The sequence below is a fragment of the Indicator indicator genome, chromosome 1 (genome assembly GCF_027791375.1).
Source record: "Indicator indicator isolate 239-I01 chromosome 1, UM_Iind_1.1, whole genome shotgun sequence".
In the NCBI taxonomy this organism is placed as follows: domain Eukaryota; kingdom Metazoa; phylum Chordata; class Aves; order Piciformes; family Indicatoridae; genus Indicator; species Indicator indicator.
The window spans coordinates 75509370-75533650 of record NC_072010.1 but is presented as its reverse complement, the minus strand read 5'-3'; the positions used below and the strand labels follow the sequence as shown (position 1 = coordinate 75533650).

Genomic DNA, 24281 nt, shown 5'->3' with positions numbered 1-24281 from the left:
GTCAAATGCCACCAACCAAAGGAGCTTGTGATCAGAGTGCAGCTCTTCTTTTCAGTGCTTTACACTGTAGCTCCACCTGAAAAATTAAGATTGTACAGTCAGTATTTCTGCCATGGATGCCCTCTGCTGTGTTTTCTGGTCTCTTTTTGCTTCAGTTCTTTGAGGCAGCAGGTGGGAACCTCCTGTCTCCAGAGATAAATGGACAGCCTTCCCTGTTTGTATTCCCATTTCCAGAGGGCTGTAGGATCACTGACCTAATGCTTTAGTTACACCCTGGCCATAGAAACAGGGGAAAATAAGTGACTACCGGGACAGAGCACAGGGAGCCTTCACAGCCCTGATGAGCCTTCCCCAGGGCAACCCAGGCCATGCTCCAGCTGGATCTGCTCTGTACAGCCCTGCCCAAACCTTGCCGCAGCACCTGGGCAGGAGCAACCACCCTGGAGACTGCCATAGCACCTCCAGGCTGAGGCTTTCTGAAATGCTGGAGGATCACAAATGTCTCAGAAATGCCTGTGAAGCTTTTCCACTCATCTTTTGCATTTCACTCATGTCTTAGTCATTAGTCCCATTATGGAACAATTAATGTAAAAGTTAGAAGTTTAAATTGGCTCTTGCGGCAGCTAAGGGTCATGGCTGGGCTGTTTCTGAAGAGCTGGGAACGGAAGACAGCTACAGGGGGGCCCAAGACGTCGCCTCCTCAGTGGAAGGTGTGTACAAAAGGGCAGCGATGGCAAATGGTACCCATGAAAGGTCAGCTGCCATTAGATGAAGACAAAGCAACCAGCCTGCCCCAAGGCCACACCAGGAAACGCAGCCAGCTGTCTGGGCTCACAGCTGGGGCAGGTGTCATGGCCTGATTTCCAGAGCCAGCCCCCAAACGGTGGGGAGGTTGTGCTAGATTCAAAAATTCTCTGCTGATTTGCATGCAGCCCCCTGCAGTGCAATGCCTGTCACAGGCCTTTCCATGGCACATTTGCAGTGGTTTAGAAGAAGGAAAAGTCAGAATTCCACCTACAAAGAACTTATCTCTTCCCATTGTTAAACCATCTGCCAGGAACAGTTCTGGGTAGCTCCAGAAAGGAGGTTATTGACAGCTGTTGTCTTGACTATTCAGACTACCGTTTGAGACCCTACATTGTCCGAGACAATATAGTCAGGCTCTCACTAAAGGCAAGTTGGGATGTGGTGCAGACCAGGGTGGGAGACACACACAGGCCAGGGGGTACCTGGGGTGCCCCGAGTGAGGTAGGCCTGGGCCACGCAGGCTGTTTTCCACACGCATAGCCATTATGGTCAGTCACCTCTCTGATGGCAGAGACTGCATGTCATGCCATTCTCTTCATAAAGTGATGTATATCCATCTTCTGGGCACGTTACAGGTTCCTATACTTCTTGATGAAGAATATATTTACCAGGTTCTCTTATAGACCAGTAAGGTTATTTAGGATGAGATTTTCAAATGCACTCATCCCTGACCTATTTCTGCTCCCACTGAAATTGTAACATTCCCATCTACTTCAGCATTTAAATCACTTCTGAAAGTGGGAAACAGTTTGGTCTTACCACGTGGTTTGAAACAAAGTTTCTTGTTCTTGTAAGCGGAGTAGGCTGCTATCGATCCTACAACTAATATTACAAAAGCAGAAATTATAGGAGATGTAACTCCTGCTACTAATCCTGAATCTGTGGAAAAAGAGAGAAAGGTGTTTGTCAGAGGCACTGAATCAGTTTGACTTAGGCATATTCTTTCATCGCTTTTGCCAAACTATGAGAGATGTTTGGTGAAAAATTAGAAATTCATTAAGACATTACAGCTGGTTTGAAGATGATATCTTAAACCTAATTTAGTATATGTAGTACATTTATAAGACTAACATTTTCTTACTATTGATGGGAAACAAATTATAGAATAAATTATTTACTGTACCTGTGTTTCCTCCATGATTGAAATTATGCTCATCTTGTCCTGAAATAGAGGGTGGAGATTCATCAACAAATGTTTTACATCTTGTTTTGAGAACAAAGTCTGTACTCAGCAAAGTATGATTTTGTATAGAAGGCAAAAGGGAGCACCTCAGCAGGACTGTGAGCAAGGGTCTCCCCTTCTAATCCTGACTGACAGCTGAGCTGGATAGTGAAATAATTGTCCATACTCTTGACACTTGTTTTTTGGGGGTTTTTTTTGAGAAGAATATTATCTTCTAAAATAAGGATAATACTTAGCAGGCTACATCAAGCTGATTTCCCAGGGACCGGGAGGCCAGTGTATTCTGACAGACATTATGATGATTTGTCAGTAACTTAAGTCAAGATCATAGGCCCAGTTCATTTACTTTCAGTTCTCAGTAGAAGCCCCTTGCCTTGGGACAATCCTAGATGAATTCAGAATCCTGCAGGGTTCTGAATGCTACAGGATGTTTAAGAATATGTTTCAAGTTTGAAACACAAGTTTGGTTTCAGGCTAAAAGCTATTTTTTCTGGAGAAGGATAACTAATCTAAATGAAAAGAGCAGACTCTTGTCCTATACCTCCAGTGTAAAATGGATTATTGATAAAGTAAAACCAGCCAGCTCTAAGTTACAAGTATTAGAGAGAAGACACAAGGAGAATTGGCAAATACTACCTGCTATGTATGGTGGTAAACTCTTCCCATCAAGGAGATCTGAGTCATCAAAACCTCCTGCAAGGTAAAGATTAGGATTTCTGCTGAAAATTTTTCCGAACAATGTCCATCCCTTCAGCACTCTTGTCTAGTCTTTTTGCAATGTTCTATGGAGAGGTGAGGGACCTTTGAGACACCAGCACTGACATGGCAGATGGGTCACATGTCTTTCACTGAATGGTCACCTATTCAAATTCACCTGGGAACTGGAGTACTAAAACTGTTTGTGTCTACCCATTTTGCATTTGTATTGGCTCCTGTGAGATGTGTGGGTTTGGGCTCCTGGTAGCACAAATCCTTGTATAATATGGACACCTCAAATCCCAGCTGTTTCTGGGGCAGGAATTCAGTGAGTGCTTTCCAGGAAGGATTCCAGAAGAACCTGTCCACTACAATCATACCAGAAGTAAATATGGTGCCCATTGTGGTAGCAGGAATAGTTGTGCCACTTACACTTTATTTAAGTGTGTGTCTGGGACCACACTCAATCGCAGTACAGGCTTGCACTGATCTCCCCATTCCCACCTGTTGTATGTACCAGGGCCATCTCAGAAGCATAACTCACTATAGATTTGAACATAGGCATAACATGTGGCTCCGTGTCAGATTTGAACCTTAGCATGGTTCAGTGTATACATACTCAAAATAAAAAGGCAAACAAGATGAGTGTTAATCTCATGCCACTTCACAGTCAGCATCCCACATTTTGTGCAGACAGAAAAGCTTTATATTACTAAGGTCTTTCCCAACACTGGGTCAGGAACAGTGATTACTAAAGGGAGATAGAGAAATAGAGAGTAAATAATTCAAAACATCTGCTCTGAACAGCTCTTAGTGATGGATTTTCTTAGGAGAAAATATTCTTACCAGAGTTACTATAGCTTCCTGGTCGTGGTGGAAGAGGGGGGTATAAAGGTTTCCTTGGAACATCACCTATTGATAATTAATATCATTAGATGGTTGGATAGGCAAAACTGAGAGCTTTAAATAAAAAATATGATCATCTGAGATTTTATACCTATTTCTAATTTGACCTCTGGTGAATTAAGAAAAGAATCCTTTCACTAGTTAGGAAATCTCAGGCAATATATCAACAAATAGCTAGGTACTAAAACTAATTAGAAAGTGAAAAAAAAAATTCAAAATTAAGAGAACAATTTACAAGAAAGTTGAAGGACAGTATTTGATGTATTCCTAGCAAGTATTAATATTATCTAATGCTCACAGGTGGGAAGCAAAGTGTGCTACTGTAGGTGCCGGTGGTGCACTTGTGCAGAGCCAACAGAGAAGTTGATGTTCTGGGCTGGGCAGGATGCAACAGGTCATCTCTGTGCCCTCGGCAGGTGTTAATAAGATCTGCAGATTAGTTTCATCTAACAGATGCTGAATTATCCTAATGCACGATGAATTTTCTGCTCTTGAACAATGCAAAATGAACTCAGACTTCAGCTTTGTTGTTTAGGACTTGGTGCTGGTATTTGTCCTTAACTTTTCCCAGTGTATTAGAAAGAGATGCATTGGATAGAATGGGAGAATTGATGGCTAATAGCAGTTCCCAAAATGCACATACAGTGCTGGAGTAGCAAGAGCTGACTTAGGTGAAAACCTGCTAAACTTAATGCCCAGGGCTGTTGCAAGAGGTCCCCTCTTGCTACCCTTTCTCCAACGAGTTCAGTCACATATTTAACTGTTCTCACAGCCAGAGAGTGAATTTAGCTCTGGATGAAGCAAAGTAAGGTCAATGAAAAAAATACCAATTTCTCTCCCTCTCCTTAAATATTTCTTACTCCTTCAATACAATCCAGTTGCCCTTTTGTCATGTTTTCTTGTTGCCTAGCTGCTAAATATGGTGTGCCTGTTTGTGAGTAGCTGATTCAGCAAATTGTTTAGATGTATACTTAACATCAAGTGAGTTTAGCCTACTACAGACAATGGATTTTAGGTAAAGTCTTAAAGCTTTGCTGAATCAAACTTTGCCCAATTAATTCTATTCAGTAGAAGAAGAGACTTATTCTGTTCCAGAGCTGTGTGTAAAGAACTAAGACTCACCATGGTGCAACTGATTTTTCTATTTCTATTAATTTCTATTAGTGATACTGCATTTACTCATTCTTCTCTAAGCATAAGAATACATATTCTATAGCATAGCTAGAAAAAAAAGTCTTCAGAACTATTTTCAATGAGGTATATATCACTAACCCTGTTATACTGTGTATGAATGTCAGTTAGGAACTTGAAATGAAAATGAGACAAAGAAATAAAATTTGAGGGAAACATAATTTGCCATCCTCTGAATGAAAAAGTGGGATTTACTGAAGAGACTTAAGCTATTCATTAATAATTTAATCAACATGCTAAACTCATTATCTCATAAGAGAACACATTGAAAACTTGCAGGAATGGAACAAATTAGTATGAGCAGGAAGAAGTTACAGTATAAACATGGGAATTAAAAAAATAGATTCATCTCTATAAAGTATGGGCTAACATGTCCTTCAAACAGAAGCATGAAAAGCCACAGGGGAAACTGGAAATGTTGAAAGCCCTGGGAATTTGAAAGAATAATAGGAAAATTATGATTCCCTAAGACTACACATGAGTAAACCAGACCACCATGACTGGAGTCATAATTCAGAGATTCTGTGCAATGGGCTGAGAAGTAATTTTTATTTTGCGGAATCCTAATTCCAGTAGAATTTTATATTATTTGCATTTTACGTTATTTGCATTTTACATAATTTTATTGGAAAAGAACCTTTCTAGAGTACTTCACATCCTTAATATACCTTTAAACATCCTAGACAGAATGTAGTGCAAAAATTTCCAATGTCAAGGATTTAGTCTGTTTACACAGCTCAGCACAGCATGATGAATATTTTCTAGATGAATTCTGGATGTTACGGAAATATCTGAAAATTACAGGAGTCATTTACATCAGTGCTTATCTCTGAAATATTCTTTCCTGCATTTCTGATTTGGGATTAACAGAGCTACAAACTCATACCTCTCTCTATCCACCATTACCTTCATTCCTAATCTTAGACAGATTCTTTTTTGGTAGCTGAGGGAACTACTGCCATCACCTGTTGTCTTCAGCCTTCTGCCAGAGGCCACCATCATGGCTGAATGGGCAGTACATCTCTTCCACAGCCTGATTGTGGTAGCCTGGCAGAAGATGACTTTTGTTCATACAGGTAGCCAGCCTACAAGTTCCTATAGCTGGCAACTAGACACAGACCATTCTGCTGTTCCCACTCTGTGTGATGTTCTCTGGCTGAAGGGCTGCATGTACGTGACTTGTAATGACCCTTATTGCTACAGTTCCTCCTACAGTCTTGACATTTCTTTTCACAAATTAGTCATATTTTAGAAAAAAACTATAAAAAACCCCAATCATTATCTTGAAGAGAGAACTCACCCCCATCAAGAGCATCTCCTAGATGCAGATCATTGTCTGAAAATGAAAAGGAGGAAGATGTATAGAAGTGAGTTACATGCAATCTTTGAGGGAAAAGAGATGTTTGTTTTAATATAAAATTTACAACAATAGTTGACAAACTATTTTTTTGAGGTTAGTCCCTCAAATTGAGAACTCTTATAGGATTTAATATTTGCCCAAACAATAATTGTCAAATGATACAGAATTTTCTACTCAAAATATCAAAGATGCATTCCTGCTTTAAGTACGTTCAGAATAAATCTCACAATAGAATCAAGATCAATACCTTTCTGATACATTTTCATGAATATAAATAAAATTAGCTACAATAGAATATTAAAATGTATATTTGGTTTTAATATAACTATTTATTAACATTTGTCAGTGGTTAAAACTGGTATATGCATGTTGTGCTCAAGTGTAGTTTGTTGAATTGCAAAAATTGAATACCCATTTCAAGAACAAGTACTGGAAAGTAATAAACCTACTTAGGGAGAGCAAATTGAATCAACTAATTTATTTGAGGGTCATGGCCACATAAAATTTTTTGCTTCAAGTGATCATAGGTACCTTTCTGAAGTCAGGTGACAGTATGTTTTTCTTTTGCTGAGCTATAGAGGTTTTTGAATATACTTAAATGTATGCATGTGCATGTTGTGCAGTCAATCAACAGGCTATTGGTGTTCCCCTGGCACTGTGCATGTGTCTCACTGTACCTGAGATGGAAGTTTCCATCCAGTAACAAATTCTTCTGTAAGCTGAAGATTCATAAACAAGAGGAACTCCATTTCCGATGTGCAGGTGTGAATATGAATGTGTGGGTGGCATTTTAGGGTGTGAAGGAAATGACAGTCACTGAGCAATAGGCAGAAGATAGACGTCGTAAGTCCAAGAGTCCTTTTCTTTCTCCTTATACATATGGAGTGCTAGAATGAAAACGGGACGGAGAAAAGGCACAGCAAAATCTGCTGGATTTTGATACTGATTGTTGCCAAAGAAAATTAAATGGACGCACAACTGTTTTGTTTTGGGTTTTTTCATTGTGTCAGAACTCCAGGCTCTGGGCAGTCTGGTGTAGCTTTCTGCAGGGGGAGGGGTTGGACTAGATGACCTTCAGAGGTCCCTTCCAGCCTGGAACATTCTATGGTTTTATGATAAGATCAAATGTATCACTCTGCAGAACTCTTTTTGTGTTCTTATAACCAGAGGGTGTGAGAGTCTGCTTTTGCACAGTATCTAGTCTCATTTGTGTAACAACTCAGAAATGCTTTGATGTCACCAGGAAATCTGGCAGGAAAATGATGAAATTCATACTGCATAACTTGGTTTGTTCTTACTGAGTGTTGATCTATTCTGTGGCTGGCCAGCAGAGACTTGTATTTAAAAAATCATTTACCTGTCAAATGCTAACACTGTAAGAAGCAATAAAATGCAAACTGGATTAGAGATGAAGAATTTAGCTAAAATCCAGTGTTCCACTCTTGAGGGTTCATGCAGAGATTTGTTGCAGAAATGCTAAAGTTGGTATGAATGAGATACAAATGGAAATTACTGTGTCTTTAGGGACCAAATATAACAGCAGAGCAAAGTGTTAAAAGAACAGACAATAAAGGTCACCGTCCTCAGCAGCAAAATTGAGGAATGTGTTTTTTTCTGTCAAAATCAGCAGGCCTGTGATGACTTGTCAGAAGAAAAAAAAAGGAAAAGGTCCCTCTAGAATCAAAGGTTGCAGCATCTCACCTATTCCATTACTTTTATTGTTTGCTCACCAGAAAATAGACTGTAGACATAATCTGTGTACCCCAAACAAGCAAAACCAGACAGTGGGCAGCAACCTGGACTAGAGTTCAGAGATGCTGAAGTATGCAAGACTGAGAGGCAAAGGACCTCTTCCTAAAAACTGATGTCGCCTGAATGGCATAAAGGATCAGGCAAATGCTGGGATATACTTTATCATCTTTCAGAATGTTTTCAAATATAGCAATTGTTTTATAAATTTAGGCAAAAAAAAAAAAAGTTATAATTGTTTTTAAACTCCCAGCAATCCTCTTCCACTGTGAAAGAGATTCCAAAATGGTCCAAAAAAATGTGGATTTCTTCATTCTCAAGAATTAGCAAAATTGATTCATGTAGGGTAGATAATCATTTGACTGTTTTATCTCTCACAGAATTAGGATTCCCTAAAAATCAAATCCGTTTCACTTGACTGAGGCAGCTTCGTTGTAGATATTGGCATCCCTGACTGCCAATGACTGACAAAATATTTGGGGGCATGATTCAAGCAACCTACATGACAAGTCTTTAGTAGGATGAGAATAAATCCACATTTAGAGTGTTATGAACCATCCCCCGACATGCTGATTTTTTCCAAGTCTGTTAACAGGCATCAAGAATATTTATGTGAAAATATTAGTGGGGGGAAGGGGAGGAACAGTTATGCATTTTAAGCAACAGTTACTCTTTGCTATATTCCTCAGGGAGTTCAGTGCAGATTATAAAAGTGAAGGTCTTCAGGAAATAAAATGCTGTCAGAGAACAGCCACCCTCTCTCTAAAGCGCATTACTGGAAGCATTAAAACATGTAATCGATAATTGTCAAGAAACTGCTTTACATGCAGAAGACAGCTACTCTTCGCAAAATATCTCAGATACAGTACATTAGCAAATATTATCAAGAATCACACAATTTCTATATATCTAAAATCAGGTTTGGCCTGTTGGCTTCAATACTCACTCAAACCCGGCCTTGTCGGTCTTCTGATCACTGTAGGCTTCCTGGTAATTATGTCATCTATGGGACACAATGACATCCCAATAAACAATAACAGCTTAAATTTTTTCAGCTTATCAAAAGAAGGCATCTGCAAATCTAGAAAGCTGCATTCAGTAAATCTTTACAAATCGTGACATAAAAAATGACAGAAGCTAAACATGAAGAGATATATTTTCAAAGCTTTTTTTATATTATTTTAAAGAAAATTTTAATATTATGACAGAAACACTGAAATCTAGCATTTTACAATTCTGTATGTCTTTAACTTAAGTATTAGCCAGTTCATATTCCAGTCCTTAAGGAAAAGGACTTATTATTGCTCTAAATGCCATAGTCAAACAAGGATAGGAAATTTAGCTACCTGGATGATCAAGCGCATCAGCTAAATCAAAATCACGTTGACCTAGAAGGAAGACAACAGAAAGAAACTAAGTCAGTGGGCAGGTTTCAATGGCATCCAGATCTGAGGGCTCTGGACAAAGCCAGAACACCAGTGAGAGGCAAAAGAGAAATTCCTTCCAAAGAGGAACAGGCACAGAGCAATCTGTCAGATGTTGTTCCTGTGCCATGCAGTCCTGAACGACCATGCAAGACGGGCTCGCTTAATTCAAAGAAGCTGTTTGTTCAGGTAGTGCAAAGCAAGTCCACTCTCCTATTATCGTAATTCAGCTGCTGTACAAACATGCCTTTGAAGAACACAGGTTGCCTGTTAGAGGGCACAAGAGCTATTGCCAGGAGATGGCTGAAAGTGTCGTTCAGTACGGTATTTGCAAACCAGAATCATTAGGTGAGATTTTTTAATATCTTAATTTTTGTTTTACTAGCTCAGCTTCTGAGAAATGCATTACTGGCAAGCCTGCCTTGTGATCTCTTGTAACATGAATCAGCTGGTTTTTTAATTCTTCCTGTGACATGTGCCAGCAACAAAAGGTACAAAGATACTTTTACCTGATTCAGTTTCCGCTGTACCTTAAAAAAATCTGAAAAGGGAAAAAAGAACCTTCCCCGTTGTGTGTAAGGTGACAATGATGTCATTAAATCATAGAATTGTTTTGGTTGGAAAAGACCTTCAAGATCATTGAGTCCAAAAGTGTCACAGCAGAGCAATTAGCATCCAAAACTTTGAAGTTAACAGGTAAATAAAAATGGAAAATGTTTAAAATGTATAACTTGAAACACAAGACTTTAGACCAAACAGACAGAGTTATTCATGTTGGGTTTACTTTCCACTCCCTACAATCTGCCACTGTCCTTTTAATGCACAGCCTTCATGAAACGCTTCTTTGCAGGCCATGGGTGCATTAGTTTTCATCCAGACTGAAACTTCAATGTTCTTCTGTTTGCACACTAAATATAAGATCAGCTTGCACAAACCTGGATGTGGCTCTGGGCAACTTCATCTAGTGTGAGGTGTCCCTACACATGGCAGGGGGGTTGGAACTAGATGATCCTTGAGATCCCTTCCAACCCTAACAACTCTATTATCCTATGATCTTGTCCAGGTCCTGTGCAGCCAGCAGGGACACCTCCAACTAGATCAAGCTGCCTAGGGTCACATCGAGTCTGATCTTGGATGTCTCCAGGGACAGGACCTCAAACACATCCCTGGGCAACCTGTTCCCTTATTTTACCACTCTCATTGTAAAGAACATCTTCCCTATGTCCAACCCAAATCTACCCTTTCCCAGTTTAAAACCAGTTGATAATGATCACCCACAGGGTGATATCCTGACATTGCCTCAATTTACATGGTCAAATTATATTTTTCTGAAGCATTTCTTCAGTACCAGCAGCATGAGCAACCTATGTTTACCTGTCATTTGATTTTGTCCTCTAGATAAATCTTCATTCTTGATCAGCATCCTGAGTGCTGAAGGAGGCTATCAGACCTGAGCCCTGCTGCTGCAGGATACCACAGACTCAAATCATTTCTCATCCGAGTGAGTCATCAGAAATAATTTTGTAACATCAAAGAGCAGGTGGCCAAACCAGCTCCTTTGTTGCAGGAACTAATATGGAAAGCAGCTACCAATGTCCCAGTGTTCTAAAGAGAATGTGGCAAAATTGTCTTGTGAAAGAAGAGTCTGAAAAGTATTCCAAGTACATTTTTTCTTTGAATTTCGGGAAAATTAAAAAAAAAATAAGGAGAAATGTGATTGAAAGAAATTCTGCAGTTCAGACAAGATGATGAAGGTGCTTCCAATACCCCGAGAATCAAAGTAAAACAGCAAATTGAAACATCTGGGGTACTGTGTCAAGCCCTGGTGCCCTCAACACAGAAAGGACATGGACATGGTGGAGCAGATCCAGAGGAAGGTGATGAAAATGGAACACCTCTCCTGTGAGGACAGGCTGAGGGAGCTGGGGCTGTTCAGACTGGAGAAGAGAAGACTCTGGGAGACCTAATAGCAAACTTCCAGTACCTGAAGGAGGCCCACAAGAAGGATGGAAAAGGAATGCTCACAAAGGCCTGTGGTGGTAGGATGAGGGGCAATGGTTTTAAATTATCGAAGAATAGATTTAGGTTGGACTTTAGGAGGAAGTTCTTTACCGTGAGGGTAGTGGAACACTGGAAGAGATTGCACAGGGAGGTGGTTGAGGTCCCATCCTTGGAGATACTCAAGATGAGGCTCAACATGGCTCTGGGCAGCTTGAGGTAATGGAGGATGTCCCTGATCACTACATGAGTGTTGGACTAGATGACCTTTGGAGGTCACTTCCAACCCAAACCATTCTGTGAGTCTCTCTACCCTTCTTCTGGATATTACTGACATGTCCCTTTCCTGTTGTAGGTCTGTTATTAAAAAGATGGGACAGGTCAAAGAGGTGATGTTGTGAGACAGCAAGGGAGAAATAGAAGACAACAACAGAAATCCTAAGAAGAGAAAAAATGGAAGCCTGAAAATCCCCTGCAGAAATTATTCAGATTTTAAAAATTATTTTTAATGATAAACCAAGTAATAAAATAGACACCAACACAAAATGACTGGTTGGGAATAAGACAGGAATCTACATTGAATTCTCTTTGGCTATGTAAATATAAATCTTGGCAGATGGGCAGTTTGTATGTGGACATCTGTGCAGCATGGTAAATGATATTCCCACGAACTGAAAGATTGCTTGGACTTCCATCCCAACTTCCTCAGATAATAACACCAAATGACCGCAAGGAGTAACATTTTGTGGAGCGGAATTTTAAATGCTTATTACCATTTCTGACTGCACCTAGGCATTTTAAGAATCTAATTTGGGAGCATAACAGATGGTTAAATAGCTGAACAGCTCAGATTTCATCTACAAAATGGTGGGTCTAAGAGCAAAAAACACATTAGAGACTTGGAGAAGGTTTGGCTCAATAGGAACTGCAGTCACTTCAGGGAACTCTGAAAATAAATGACAAAGGAAATAAATTAGTCAAGCTTCCTCATAGAACAGACTGAAAGAAATTAATTTTCCACATATGAAAATGGCCTCTTTTTTGGACCACCTTCCACAACAGAAACAGCTGGAAATATACTGATGAAAATGAGAATGAAAGAAATTTTAGTGGTTAGAAAACACCTTTGTTCCTTTGGGGTATTTTTATTTGGTTGGCACTTTTTGTGTGTTTTTGGGGGGGGGGGGTTGTTTTGTGTTGTTTGTTTTTTTGTTTTTAACCTGGATAAAGTCATGAAGACATTTAGCTATGCAGGAGGTATTATCTCAGAATTATTACTGTCATTATTGCTTTGGGCTTGGCAACATTTCTTGGCATCATTTCTAGCCTTTATTCCGGGACCATCTCTGTTTTTACATCTCTGTTTACTTTACAGAAGTAAAAATATTGGAATAGTTGGGTAGTCTACAGTGGCTCATAACAGAATTTGAAAAAATGCTTATAAGCTGCTGCCTGATGGAACAGTCCTTACCTGCAAATGAGGAAATGCTAAGAAAGCAAGCCTTCCAGATGGATATAGAATTTGTATCGTGAAAGGACTTGTTTTAATTATGTTTTACTAGCTGTTCAAACACGATGAACTATACTAACAGCAGGACTTTCGCTGGCACTGACAGTCTTATTTGGGATGTAATTCTCTCATCTCCACCCAAACCATGCAGCTGTGCCATTAAAAATCTGAAGTGTAGGCCTGGCCTGCACAGCTAACAAGCTAACAGCAGACTTTCTCTGTGGCAGCCAGAGAATAGACTCCATAAAGTCAAACACCAAAACTTAGTAACAGATTTCAAAGTTGCTGTATTTCTTTTTACAGGCGTGATTCCCTCAGGTAGGCATTTGCTTTTACTTACGTCCATACTTTCTACAAACTTTTTTGAATTACTGTGTTCAGGCTGGTGAGATAAAATCCTTGTTAGGCCACTTGCTCTACTGTGTAGACTGGTGGTGTTTCTCTTCCCGATAGGGGGGCCATTAGGTGATGAATGAAGGCACAAACCCCGTTGCCATACAGCAATGAGATTCCAGAAATGCAGAGAGCAGAGGATCTCAGAAGTCATCCCAGAAGTCCTTTATTGCTGCATTGTAGAATCCCCAGTATTAGAGTCTCAGAGTCCCACTTAGAGAAATTCCAGAAGCCCTTAACAGATAAAGCAGCTAACAGAAGTCCTGAGCATATCCCTAGCAGCATCCCTACACTGAAGTCCCAGCTAGAAGTAAACTAACAGAAGCAGAAGTCCCTAGCAGCCCTAACCGAAGATCCCTAACCTAAGTCCCTAACTGAAGTCCTAACCCAAGATACCCATTGCTCAGCGTGGATGTTTATACATTCTTTGCTATCAATCCCTTAACCAGTAAAATCCAACCACATATGTAAGCTAAGATCTTTTCCCAATGAGAGGTGCCAGCATGTCCAGGAAGTGGCTTCTGCATTATGTTCCAATCAAAGGGTGCCAACACTGAGGATGTTGTTCTTGGCTCACATGGAATGTCATAGGTTTTCTCTATGCATCTAATGAATTGGTCAGCTAAGGAATCATGCACTCTGCACGTGTCCAGCAGCTGCCCTCTGAACAGTGGCTGCAACAGTTAGGGTTGATGTTTGTCACAGAGACACAGAACAAACTTCTGATAATTTTCCTTGAATATAAGATGCACCCTACTCAAGCATCATGGAGCTGAAGTCATCTCACCTTACCAACAGTCTTATGCAAGGTGGTATCCTCAAGCACATATGCATGTAATGTTTGCAAACTTTTGCTCATATTAGTCTTCTGAAAATGTGACTAAAATATCCAGTCACAAAAAAGAGAGAAAGCAGTGTCTTTTCCCTATGGTTGAATTTGTGACCTAAATGTTAAATGAATCCATGACCCTTTGGCTGTGTAGCTGACACAAGATTCTGATATCCCACACCTTTGAGGAGGATTCACAAGGAATAGGGATGGGTTCTGCAGGTGGATGTTACCTGTTCATCATTACAACTGTAGTCACATGTTTTCTGACAAAAGTCTACCATGGCATCACTCTGCAGTTTTTAATCTCCCTAAGTACTGGATCTATTGAACACAGCTTGTGACAATTAAAGTGATGCACATTTAGATAAGAGAGCATGGATATTTCTAAATAAGAATCAGGTTACAGGAACTACTTTCTCAGGAAAGGTTACAGGAAACTAATTTCTCAAGCACTTAAAATACATAGTCCAGTATTAAAAATGAAGCAAAGATCCACAAGAAAATGTGTTTATATGTGGATATACACATGTGTGGACATGCATCTTAAATGCATGCATGCATATGTATGTTAATTAAATCCTTTATCGTTAATGTGATTAAATTAATAGGCTTTGAGTGCATTGCTATCAGTCGTATGATGGGGATGAGATGACCTGTGTCACAAATGAATTAGAAGCAACTTAGAAAAGTGTGCTAGATAGAAAAGGAAAAAAAGTTGTTTTACATTATTTAAAAGCGAGAACAACAACAACAACAAAATGTCTTCAGTGTAATCAAAAAAGAATTTTTTGTGAATACAATGAGTTTAAAACACAAACCTGGCAGAGATTGAGAAAGAAGTGCATGATTCACAAATGAGAATACAAATTTTCTAAAAAGGAGCAAATCACTCTTGGAACATGTTTTATGTTCTCTTTAGCTGACATTTGTGATTATTATACAATCATGAGATATTCCCCTTATAATGAGAAAGTAGGATATATTCTCCTAGGTATGTGATCCAAAACATACCCATTTACTAGCCCAACTTTATTCAGGGAGCAATTAAGTTTGTTTAAAGGAAATTACTCATGTAGGAAAAATGGGAGAACATAAAGGTCTGCACCCCAGACTGGATGATTTGGACAAAATGTCAATGAGAGGGTACACTTTCTTTGATGTAATACCCTCATGATCCATATTTCCTGCTGAGATTACTGTACCTTTTTTTTTTTTTTCCCATTGTAGCCCTTTCATTCCATAACAACAATTGCTATTACAACCTCTTGATGTTGGGGTGGAAAATGAGCATGCTTTAAAATCTGTAATTAAGATTTAAGTTCTGGTCTGTAGACAACAGCATATGGACCTGATTATTGGCTTCATGCTTCTTGCTAGGCCACTTCTGTTTATAGTTTGAATTCAAGGGAAATGAAAAGGTCTCTCTCACTTATTCATAAAAGAACACATTTAAATAATTACCAGAAAACAAGATGTGCTATTAAAGCAAGAGTATGCCTTTAGGTCTGTGCAGCATGGTCTCATCAAACATGAAAGAGATTCTATGGTGTTTCCTTTGCTGTGGAAAAACAACAGCTATTCAAAGGTAGCTGCTACTTATGATGTGATATGCCCTGATATTTTTTATAAAATATATATAATTTTCAACATTTTGCTTCAGAGTGAGTGCAGAAGAAGCTGATGTGTGCTGTAAAATTACAGTCTGACAAAGAGTTGGAAGCTCTTATGAAGCAGCACTGTGTGGTTGTGCACCTCATTGAAATTCAGATTTTCAGCTTTGTGTCGCAAGGAAGTGGAGCTTAATCCACAGCATGGGCTGTTCAGTCAAAGCTTTTCTCTGTCCCTCTGTGGTTGGTCAAGCTGTCAGATCTTTTCAGTCACTTGGTCTGAGAGTGTCAGGCTTAATGATGGTCATATTACATAAGATAGGCTCAAAAAAGAGACCTGTATGAGTGTTCCTACTGAAACCCTATAATACAGCACAAGCAACAGCTATGTTGAGCTCTCTGAGTGACCACTCACTGCTTGAGTACCAGCTGGCTAATCCACACTTTCCTCAGATGGTAATTTGTAGGCAATGAAGAGAGTTGAAGACAATCTGGGAGGCCAGAGAGTAGGCAGATTTATGTCTGTTGCTCACAGAGTATCTTTTAATGTTTCTCTTCCTGTTGTCATCCCAAGTACACTTGTAAAATACATGCAAAATACCTTTAGGTCTTCAATATAGGTAACACAGACTTCAGTAGTACTATTCTGTAACTTAACATCAAGTTGGATTTGTTTCAGAAATTCTGTTGTATTCTGGAAACCCTATTGCAAGATAGATATGGACATGCTGGAACGTGTTCAGAGAAGGGCCACAAGCATGATCATAGGGCTGGAGCACCTCTTCTATGAGAACAGGCTAAGAGAGTTGGGGTTGTTCAGTCTGGAGAAGAGAAGGCTCCGAGGAGACCTCATTGTGGCCTTCCAGTATCTGAAAGGGGCCTACAAGAAAGCTGGGGAGGGACTTTTTAGTGTCTGGTAGTGATAGGACTAGGGGAAATTGATCCAAGCTAGAGGAGGGAAGATTTAGATTAGACGTTAGGAAGAAGTTCTTCACCATAAGGGTGGTGAGACACTGGAATAGGTTGCCCAGGGAGATGGTGGAAGCCCCATTCCTGGATGTTTTTAAGGCCAGGCTGGATGTAGCTCTGGGCAACCTGATCTAGGGGCAAGTGTCCCTGTCCATGACAGGGGGGGTGGAACTAGATGATCCTTAAGGTCCCTTCCAACCCTGACAATTCTGTGATTCTGTGAATCATGTATCCTCTAAATTCACAGTAGCCCATGAGCATAATTATTTGTATTTCTTCCAAGAGGATTAATAATACTGCCAAGTCAAAGTGGTTGATCAGGGCATTTCATACACTTTTTTTGCTTGTGTGTTTAAAATACAACAGAGCACAGAAATAAGGCACACATTTTCTCTGTTTCATGCCATTAAAAACATGTTTTCCAGAATAATGTTGGAAAGAGTTGATGGATGTCAGCAATCAGCCCTGTTCTGCCACCCTTGTTATAGATTTTCAGGAGCTACCTTTCATCTCATTTGGATGAAATGAGTAAAACAATTAGGCTTCCTTCACAGAGCTGAAGAACACAGAGAAGCCTCTCTGAATGACCCTGGGGAAAGCGTGGTGGAGCATCAGCTGGTATCTGATCTACAGAAGCAGGAGACTTAGAAGAGGGTCTTGTGGCTTAGCCTTCGGAGGGAACAAATTAAAAGTCTTGGCAAGCAGAATACTCTGTCAATCTGGGCTGGATTTTTGAACAAAGAGCCAGAATTCTTGTTACCATTATGCTCAGTAAACAAAATGGTCTGTATGATCTTTGTGAATAGAAATGTTTGGCTTATACCTCAATTTCTGCTCCTTGCAGATGGAAACTTGCAAGGTAGGATTGCAGTTTAGATGCGATATAGATTGTGATCCGGTAAGCTTTGTAGCTGTTAACTCAGGATCGTTTCCAGGGTGGAGTGTGTGCCCCTGGTTCCACCACCACCCATGCTGTAAGACGTGGGACTTAAGGAAAGAATTTGCTTTAATTCTGCTAATCTTAATGCCTACTCTGGCCTTTGTTTTCATTGTTGCTTTTTGAAAATATATTGCTGTGATTTGGCTTTTAAAACCAGTTCCTCAGGAATTTAAAAATGCATTAATGACAGGAAAAAATTTTACAGTGGAAGTGGGACTGTTACATTTTTGTTCAAATTTTCTTTCAGTTGGGATGGCTGTCTTTTTGATTTTAGATAGTATTTTCTCATAACATTCACATTGTCAGCCCCCCTGTGAAAACAAAGACAGACTCTTGTAAAAACAATCTGAATTTCTCTCCTCCTAGTCATGAGGCAAAACTCCACAGAAAGGCACATTTTAATTGATTTTTGATATTGAAAGGATTATAGCTTTGAAAAGTAAAAATTATTACCCTCAGTGGGATGGGAAGGGATTGACAATTGCTGATGCAAATAATGGAAAAATACATACTGAAAACAAGTAATTTGGGCACTGCTACCAGGCGTGTGAAATGTGGCACAAATGTGTGAGAAGTGAACCCAAGAAGCTGATCAGTGGGTTGCTGGCTCTTCTCCTGCTCTGCTGTTGCAACAGCTCGGCTGTGGTTTTAGCATTTCAATCAGTTCACGTATGTCCACTTATCAAAGTGCAATCATACCCTTGGATGATAGCACTGACACGCCTACAGGTGACAGCAGCTCTGGTATTGGGAGTGAAATAGTTTTTGACGCCCAGCAACGAGAGATTTTTTTCTCTGATATATCCCTGCTGGTACCACAAGTGCCTCAGCACGTACACAGGTGCCTTAGTTTAAAGGGTAGACAGAAATAATTCTACTCCCAAAAGAAGTAAAATAAAGATGCTCTCATTGAATTGGAGAGAAATACAGCATTATATTCAAAAATACACAGGAAAATACAGAATACATGAATCCTTAACGCCTAATACATATACAGGATACATGAAAACCCCACCGAAACCTTCCCCCAACCAGACTGAACCACCAATCTTGGTGCTCGTTTTCTCCCTCCTCTTGTTGCCTCCCTTCCATTAGGCCTAACAGGCAAAGACTGCACAGGGAAAATTAGTCATGCCTCTGAAGGCCACGAACAGGCCTACTCCTCCATTGTTACCCGAGAAGGGACTCCCTCCAGAGAGCTGAAAGGAGGGAGAAAAGAAACCGAGTTGGCCTTGCTGCCAACTTACAAAGAGATAGCAGAATTATGGGATTGAATAACAAAATTACAATTTTCTGGTCCATTCCTGAACCTTTCTGGTCCTTCTAGAGTACTAAACTCTATGTTGTTTTTTTTTTTCCCTTAAAGGCCTCAAACTACCAGAGCAAGCACCTCACAGCGAGCGACAGTGAGAACTGGGGTTTGATGGAGCAGTGTAAGAAAAACAGGACAGTAATTTTCATCTTTCTCATGCTGTCTCTTTAACTCCAGTGAAAAGCTACCTCATGGAGCACACTTAATGCATCTAAACCATCATCAACCTTTGTAATGTCTTTGTTACTGACAATATGTGATCTATCTTTTGACTTCAAAGACCATGGATATATAGATTGTATCTACAGCGGGATCTGAGGGATGTTTCTGAGCAGTCAGGTCTGAGTGAGAGTCTCACCTGATTTCCAGCTCCATGCAGGAGAGAGCCCTCAGGTTCCATAGGTGTACAGCCAAAATGGGACCTGCACTCTGTTTCAAAGAGGTGCATTATCCCAGTTACTGGGGGACTACTACCTAAGATGTGTCTTACCACACCCTAAGTGGACAATGTAGACACTGTCAAAACTGAATTACCACAGGTCAGCTAAGCCGTGGTGGCTGACGTGGGATGTGAGCAGGAACTCAAGTGGAAGAAGTTTCTGTGAAGTGTCTTTGATTTGGGTTGGGCTAAAAGTCACTCAGACAGCTTTTGCAGCTTAATTTATATAGGAGATCTCATGTTACCTGCCTAAATTCGGGAACAATAAGAGGCAGAATATAAATAAAAGTATGGAAGACTGCAGTGAGCATGTAAAGTTTCCCACCTGTATCAAGTCTCATTCTTTGTGCAGTGTGGTCCTTGGTTATGCCACACTTTTGCTGAGATGTGTTCATCAAGGTAGTCTAGCCATATAACTGAAGATAGACAAAAAAGGAAATGCTAGACGGTAAGAGCAGTAATGTGTTCTGGCCTGGCCGTGGTGGCACAGTAGTTTCACAAATGATTACATTTTAGATTAAGCATTAAGGCTGCATATAAAAGGCATATAGGCATTCCTAGCATAAGGACTTAGATCAGCTTTTCACCAACATGACCAACCTTTTTTCACATCGTGTCTTTATTAGGACTTTGAAGAAGTTTCTGCAAATGTCCCTTGAAACATGATAAATAATTTGATGATAAAATCTAGTGGCTCTTCCCATAGATTTAGACTGATTTTGTTTTCCAAAGTGGATTAAATAGTTTCCACTGTCATAAGACTGTGTCCAAAGCCTGCAAGTGGCTTTCAGCAATGACTTCTTCCCCAAAGTAGGGCCTGAACTGGCTCTAAATTAACACATGTATAAAGCAAGGATGGTTAGGCTCACTATCCTTGCAATCCTTGCAATTAAAATGATAGAGTGTATGAAAATTGGCTTGCCCCTGTTCAGATGGTTTAAACAGTAATATTCAACAGAAGGGATTCATCCAGAACAAGAAAATCTGCATTCCAGTGACGAGAGACTGGGTGAATCATTGTTGTTACGGGGCAGGCCAGCACAGTCCTACTGCTCTCCTGTTTCCAGGCTACGTTACTTGCTGGAGACCTCCACAGTACTTCCTTATTTGTTAAAATGGAACTATGATAGTAATTCAAGGCAAGATGTTTTCACTGCCCATCACTGAAGATCTCTTAGGAACTTCATTTAAATTGAGGGTGGTGGGAGGGCGAGCAGCAGAAGCTACAGTTAATGACTCATTTCTTCCTGCAGTCAAACAGTGCACTACAAGTTTCTGAACTAATGCCAATATACAAAATGAAAAGTATACTACATGGCAAATGCACACGAGGATGAGCCTGCTTGGTTTGGTATCAAAAAAGTTTTACAGACTGTTTTGCTAAAAGAAAATTATGTTAGAACATAGGAAATTGATTTGATGTGAAAGGGAAACATTTTCCCAACTGCTATTGATTCATTGAAAAATATATAAAAATTGCATTGAATTCTTCATAAATTTCTTCATGAAGAAAAGGTAAGTAAGTATGCTGGTATGTGGATTTTATATATTCAGGAATATGTTGGCTGAGGTTAATATGTTATTGATTTATAATTATTGAAGCATGAGAACCAACATGAAAGCATGAGCATCTTTAAACTGAATCAGAAGTTGTTTTTACGATAAAATGAATGTATTTCATTATATGCCATAAACAAACAAAAGCTTTAAAAACATCAAGTCAGTATTTGACTAAGGATTTCTTTGGGAAGAATGAATTCTTCTGGAAGCTCTCATTTTACAGCTTCCATTAAAAAAATTTTATACTCAAGTTCAAGCTTGTATAATTTTAGGGGAGCAATGCTAAAGAGAAAACAAGAAATTGTAACAAAAAATTTCAACAAGCACTGGTGTTATGAGCAATGATACAAAAGATATATATCCCTTTAGAAACTGCAGAAGTATTTACCTAAACACTCCTGAATGCTTCTCACGAAATATTAGTGAACAAAAATAATGCCAGCAAGCATTTTTAAATAAACAAGTGTACTTTTCTAAGGGCTGGTGTTTAGGTTTTTGGATTTTTTCCCCCCAGTTGTTAATAATCATATCCTAGAAATAAGCCAAGGCAAAGGTCACTTACCTCTTACATGAACTAGAAGAAAGCTGAGGCACAAAAGAAGGATACTTCTGACTTTCCCCATGGTCTTCTATGCAGTGCCTTGATGTCGCAAGTGATAATGGTAGATGTTGCAACTACTCTGCCAAGGTTTGAAGGAGACACTTGGAATCAGCAGCTCCGTCCGAAGAGTTCTCTGTCACACTCATGCACCACAGAAGACAGAGAAGTCCCTAAAAACTTTTGATACTACAACATAAATAACAGCAAACAATCCCACTACAGCCAAGCTGTGAGCAGCACCACAGGGGCCACCCACCCTCTAAGAAATCTATTTATCTCCCTGGCAGGGTGCATGGAGAGCTGGGGAACCAGTGGCAGTACCCAATGAGGAAGGAGCCAGTGTGCTCTGAACCCACCTCCTTCCCAGAGGGAAAGCTAACCTGTTTGGCATCTTCACCTTCAAAGCAAGGTGTGGTGCTGTGAGAGCTCAAATAGCTTCTGGAAGGAGACCAGCCTTCTCTGAAGCGTGCTGGAAAAAAGTTCTCTCAGATATACTCTGTCCCTAAAGTACTGCTCCCCTGTTTAGTTTTTAGCTAGACAGTAATTGCTGATAAATTCAATCACATCTAGAGTCCTAACAGCTAACTGAAGCCACTGTGCTAGGGAGGTAGAGGCCAAGAATCTGCGAGACTTGGGAATGGTCTGCAAAGCGATGACAAAACTCCCTAATTTTATAAACTTAAGACTACTGATCTGAAGCACTCTCAGCATCCTGCCATATGCTCTCTTCACAAGGAAAATGTCTGTCATGATTTTTTTTCCATTGATCTAGATATATTTTTAAATATTAATATCCCTACATATCCTACATGGAGAGAAATTTCACATAGTGCCGAGCCTGAGAACACAAAGCTTTGGAAAATGAGCAAGTCATGCATGCATGCATCCAGGAATATAAAATTACTAATCTGATTTAAATAGAGTTTTGTCATAGCCTCTTTCCAGCAAATCCATATGACAGCGCACTTGTCTCTTGACTTGGACTACCACCATCGGTTGGCACCTGGTGCCAGCAAAGAGACTTGGGGTGTGCCCTCCCTTTTGCTGGGGGGTAAGTTGAGGGCATTTTTGTCAGCATTGTTTTGACTAGGGCAACATGTATGTCAGGAACCTGCTCTCATAAATGGCCTACTTGTGGTGTTGCTGGGTGATTGAGTCTGACGTGGGGCACAGGCTGGCCCCAGCTGCATTTCTGTTGTTACCAAGAACATCCAATAGAGTGTGTGCACTGAAATCACGCTTTTATTCTAACTACAAAAAGTAGATGCAACAACATAACTGGACTGATAAAACCCAATGATGTTGGATCTTCAAGAAGCCTGATGTTCAAGTAGGTCAGTCCCCTCTACCCAGCCTCAGATTTGAACCAGCAGAACAGTTTGTAATAGCCTGGCTTACTGCATCACATGGCTTAACTATTTTTAAGCAAGCAATAGAAGCTCTAATTTATGTATCATCATTCTCCTTGTCAAGGCCAATTGTTCAATCTCAGAAGTGTTAAGGACATGTAACTGAAGCAGGTACATGTGCTAATCTCCGTATCAGTGACGAATGCGCCTGAAGAAAACAGGAAAGCTAGCAGAGCTCTGTATTAGTCCCAAGCAAGTCCAAGCAACTCAAAAACATTCAGCTGCTTGACTTCAAAAGTTTTTCAGGGAAGTGAAGTCTTCCCAAAATACTTTACCTAGCTTGTCTGATGATACTAGTTCATCGAGATACCGAACAATCTCAGATTAAGTTCAAAGATGATGCACCCCTTGCCAAGCTCTTCCGTAGCTACCTACTGCTCTGCTCAGTTAAACAAAAACACCACAAAGTCAGAACAGGAAGCAGTGTACATAGCATTGGCATTGGGGTATCTTGAATACTTATCCCACTTTTGTCATGGGGGCACTGCAGGAGCTTCTCAGCTCCCTCTGTGAAAGACATGCAACTGCTTGCCTAAGATGTGAAATAAATATTGTATTTTTTAAAAAACAAAAATACAAGGCCTTATACCTTGATTGATCATGAACTGCAGTTTTACCCCTTTGAGAAATCACTGAACCATCTTCTTCTGTTTAAAGAGAAAACAAAGTTCTGCCTAGTATTCACCTGACAAGGTGGATAACTTGTCAATTTTTTTAAATTTGTTCCTTAAATGAAACACCACATATATTTAATAAATAGAAAATGGGTGGAGAAAAAGACCCAGTGTGCCTGTCTATTCTCTACACCATATACTTTTAGCCCATCAGGCCTCTTTTAGGTGAGCCAACCTAAAAGAAAATGACAGCCATAACTCACCAATTTCAGCGTCATCCTTCCTGTGGTCAGGTTAGACATTGCTGTCTTTTGGCAGGGGTGACCTGCTGCGTGAGTCTACCGGAGATGAAAGAACCAAATTATACATCAGAACTACTGTGGAAAGCCACTAATATCCTAGAGTATTCATCTTTTTTTCATGAAAGTGGAAGTATTTTAATTAAAATACTGGAACATCTGGTAACATTAAACATTTAGATGTAAGCCAAATACACAAGTGAATCATTGATACAATTTCTTGGCAATAGAGGAATACAAGTATGAGACACTAACTTCATTGGTCTTTCACAAGCAGATGGAGGAACATACATTTTAGTGTTCGATTCTTATAGTTTTAAAGTACTCCAAATGTGGGTCTTGAAAAAAAGGATACCTTTCCTCCATGTGAGTGCTTTTCCTATTCACAATTATCTCTTCGCTTTCTTTCAATGCACCTTTTTGTTATGTGTAACATGAAAGATCAAAGAACCCCTCCAGTTTATGGAAAGGTTAAGGTTTGT

At 39.9% G+C, this 24281-nt stretch overlaps 1 protein-coding gene across 1 annotated transcript; it reads right to left on the bottom strand.

Moving 5' to 3' along the window:
• Positions 1-1468: 1468 nt before the first annotated feature.
• On the bottom strand, positions 1469-23778 carry XG (Xg glycoprotein (Xg blood group)). Its single transcript, XM_054384058.1, has 8 exons — positions 23764-23778; positions 9239-9305; positions 8839-8895; positions 6084-6119; positions 3533-3598; positions 2627-2683; positions 1931-1969; positions 1469-1686 (listed from the first exon to the last, which is right to left on the bottom strand). Exons 1-8 carry the CDS (start codon positions 23776-23778, stop codon positions 1469-1471), a joined length of 555 nt encoding a protein of 184 aa, XP_054240033.1.
• Between the last annotated feature and the right edge of the window lie 503 nt (positions 23779-24281).

Bases quoted from the DNA above. Each gene is read 5' to 3' on its own strand.
- XG (XM_054384058.1), bottom strand. The intron at 8,896-9,238 runs GTAGCTAAATTT...TGTGTCCCATAG, and splicing joins TGATGCGCTTGATCATCCAG to ATGACATAATTACCAGGAAG. The intron at 1,687-1,930 runs GTACAGTAAATA...CTTTTTCCACAG, and splicing joins CAATCATGGAGGAAACACAG to ATTCAGGATTAGTAGCAGGA.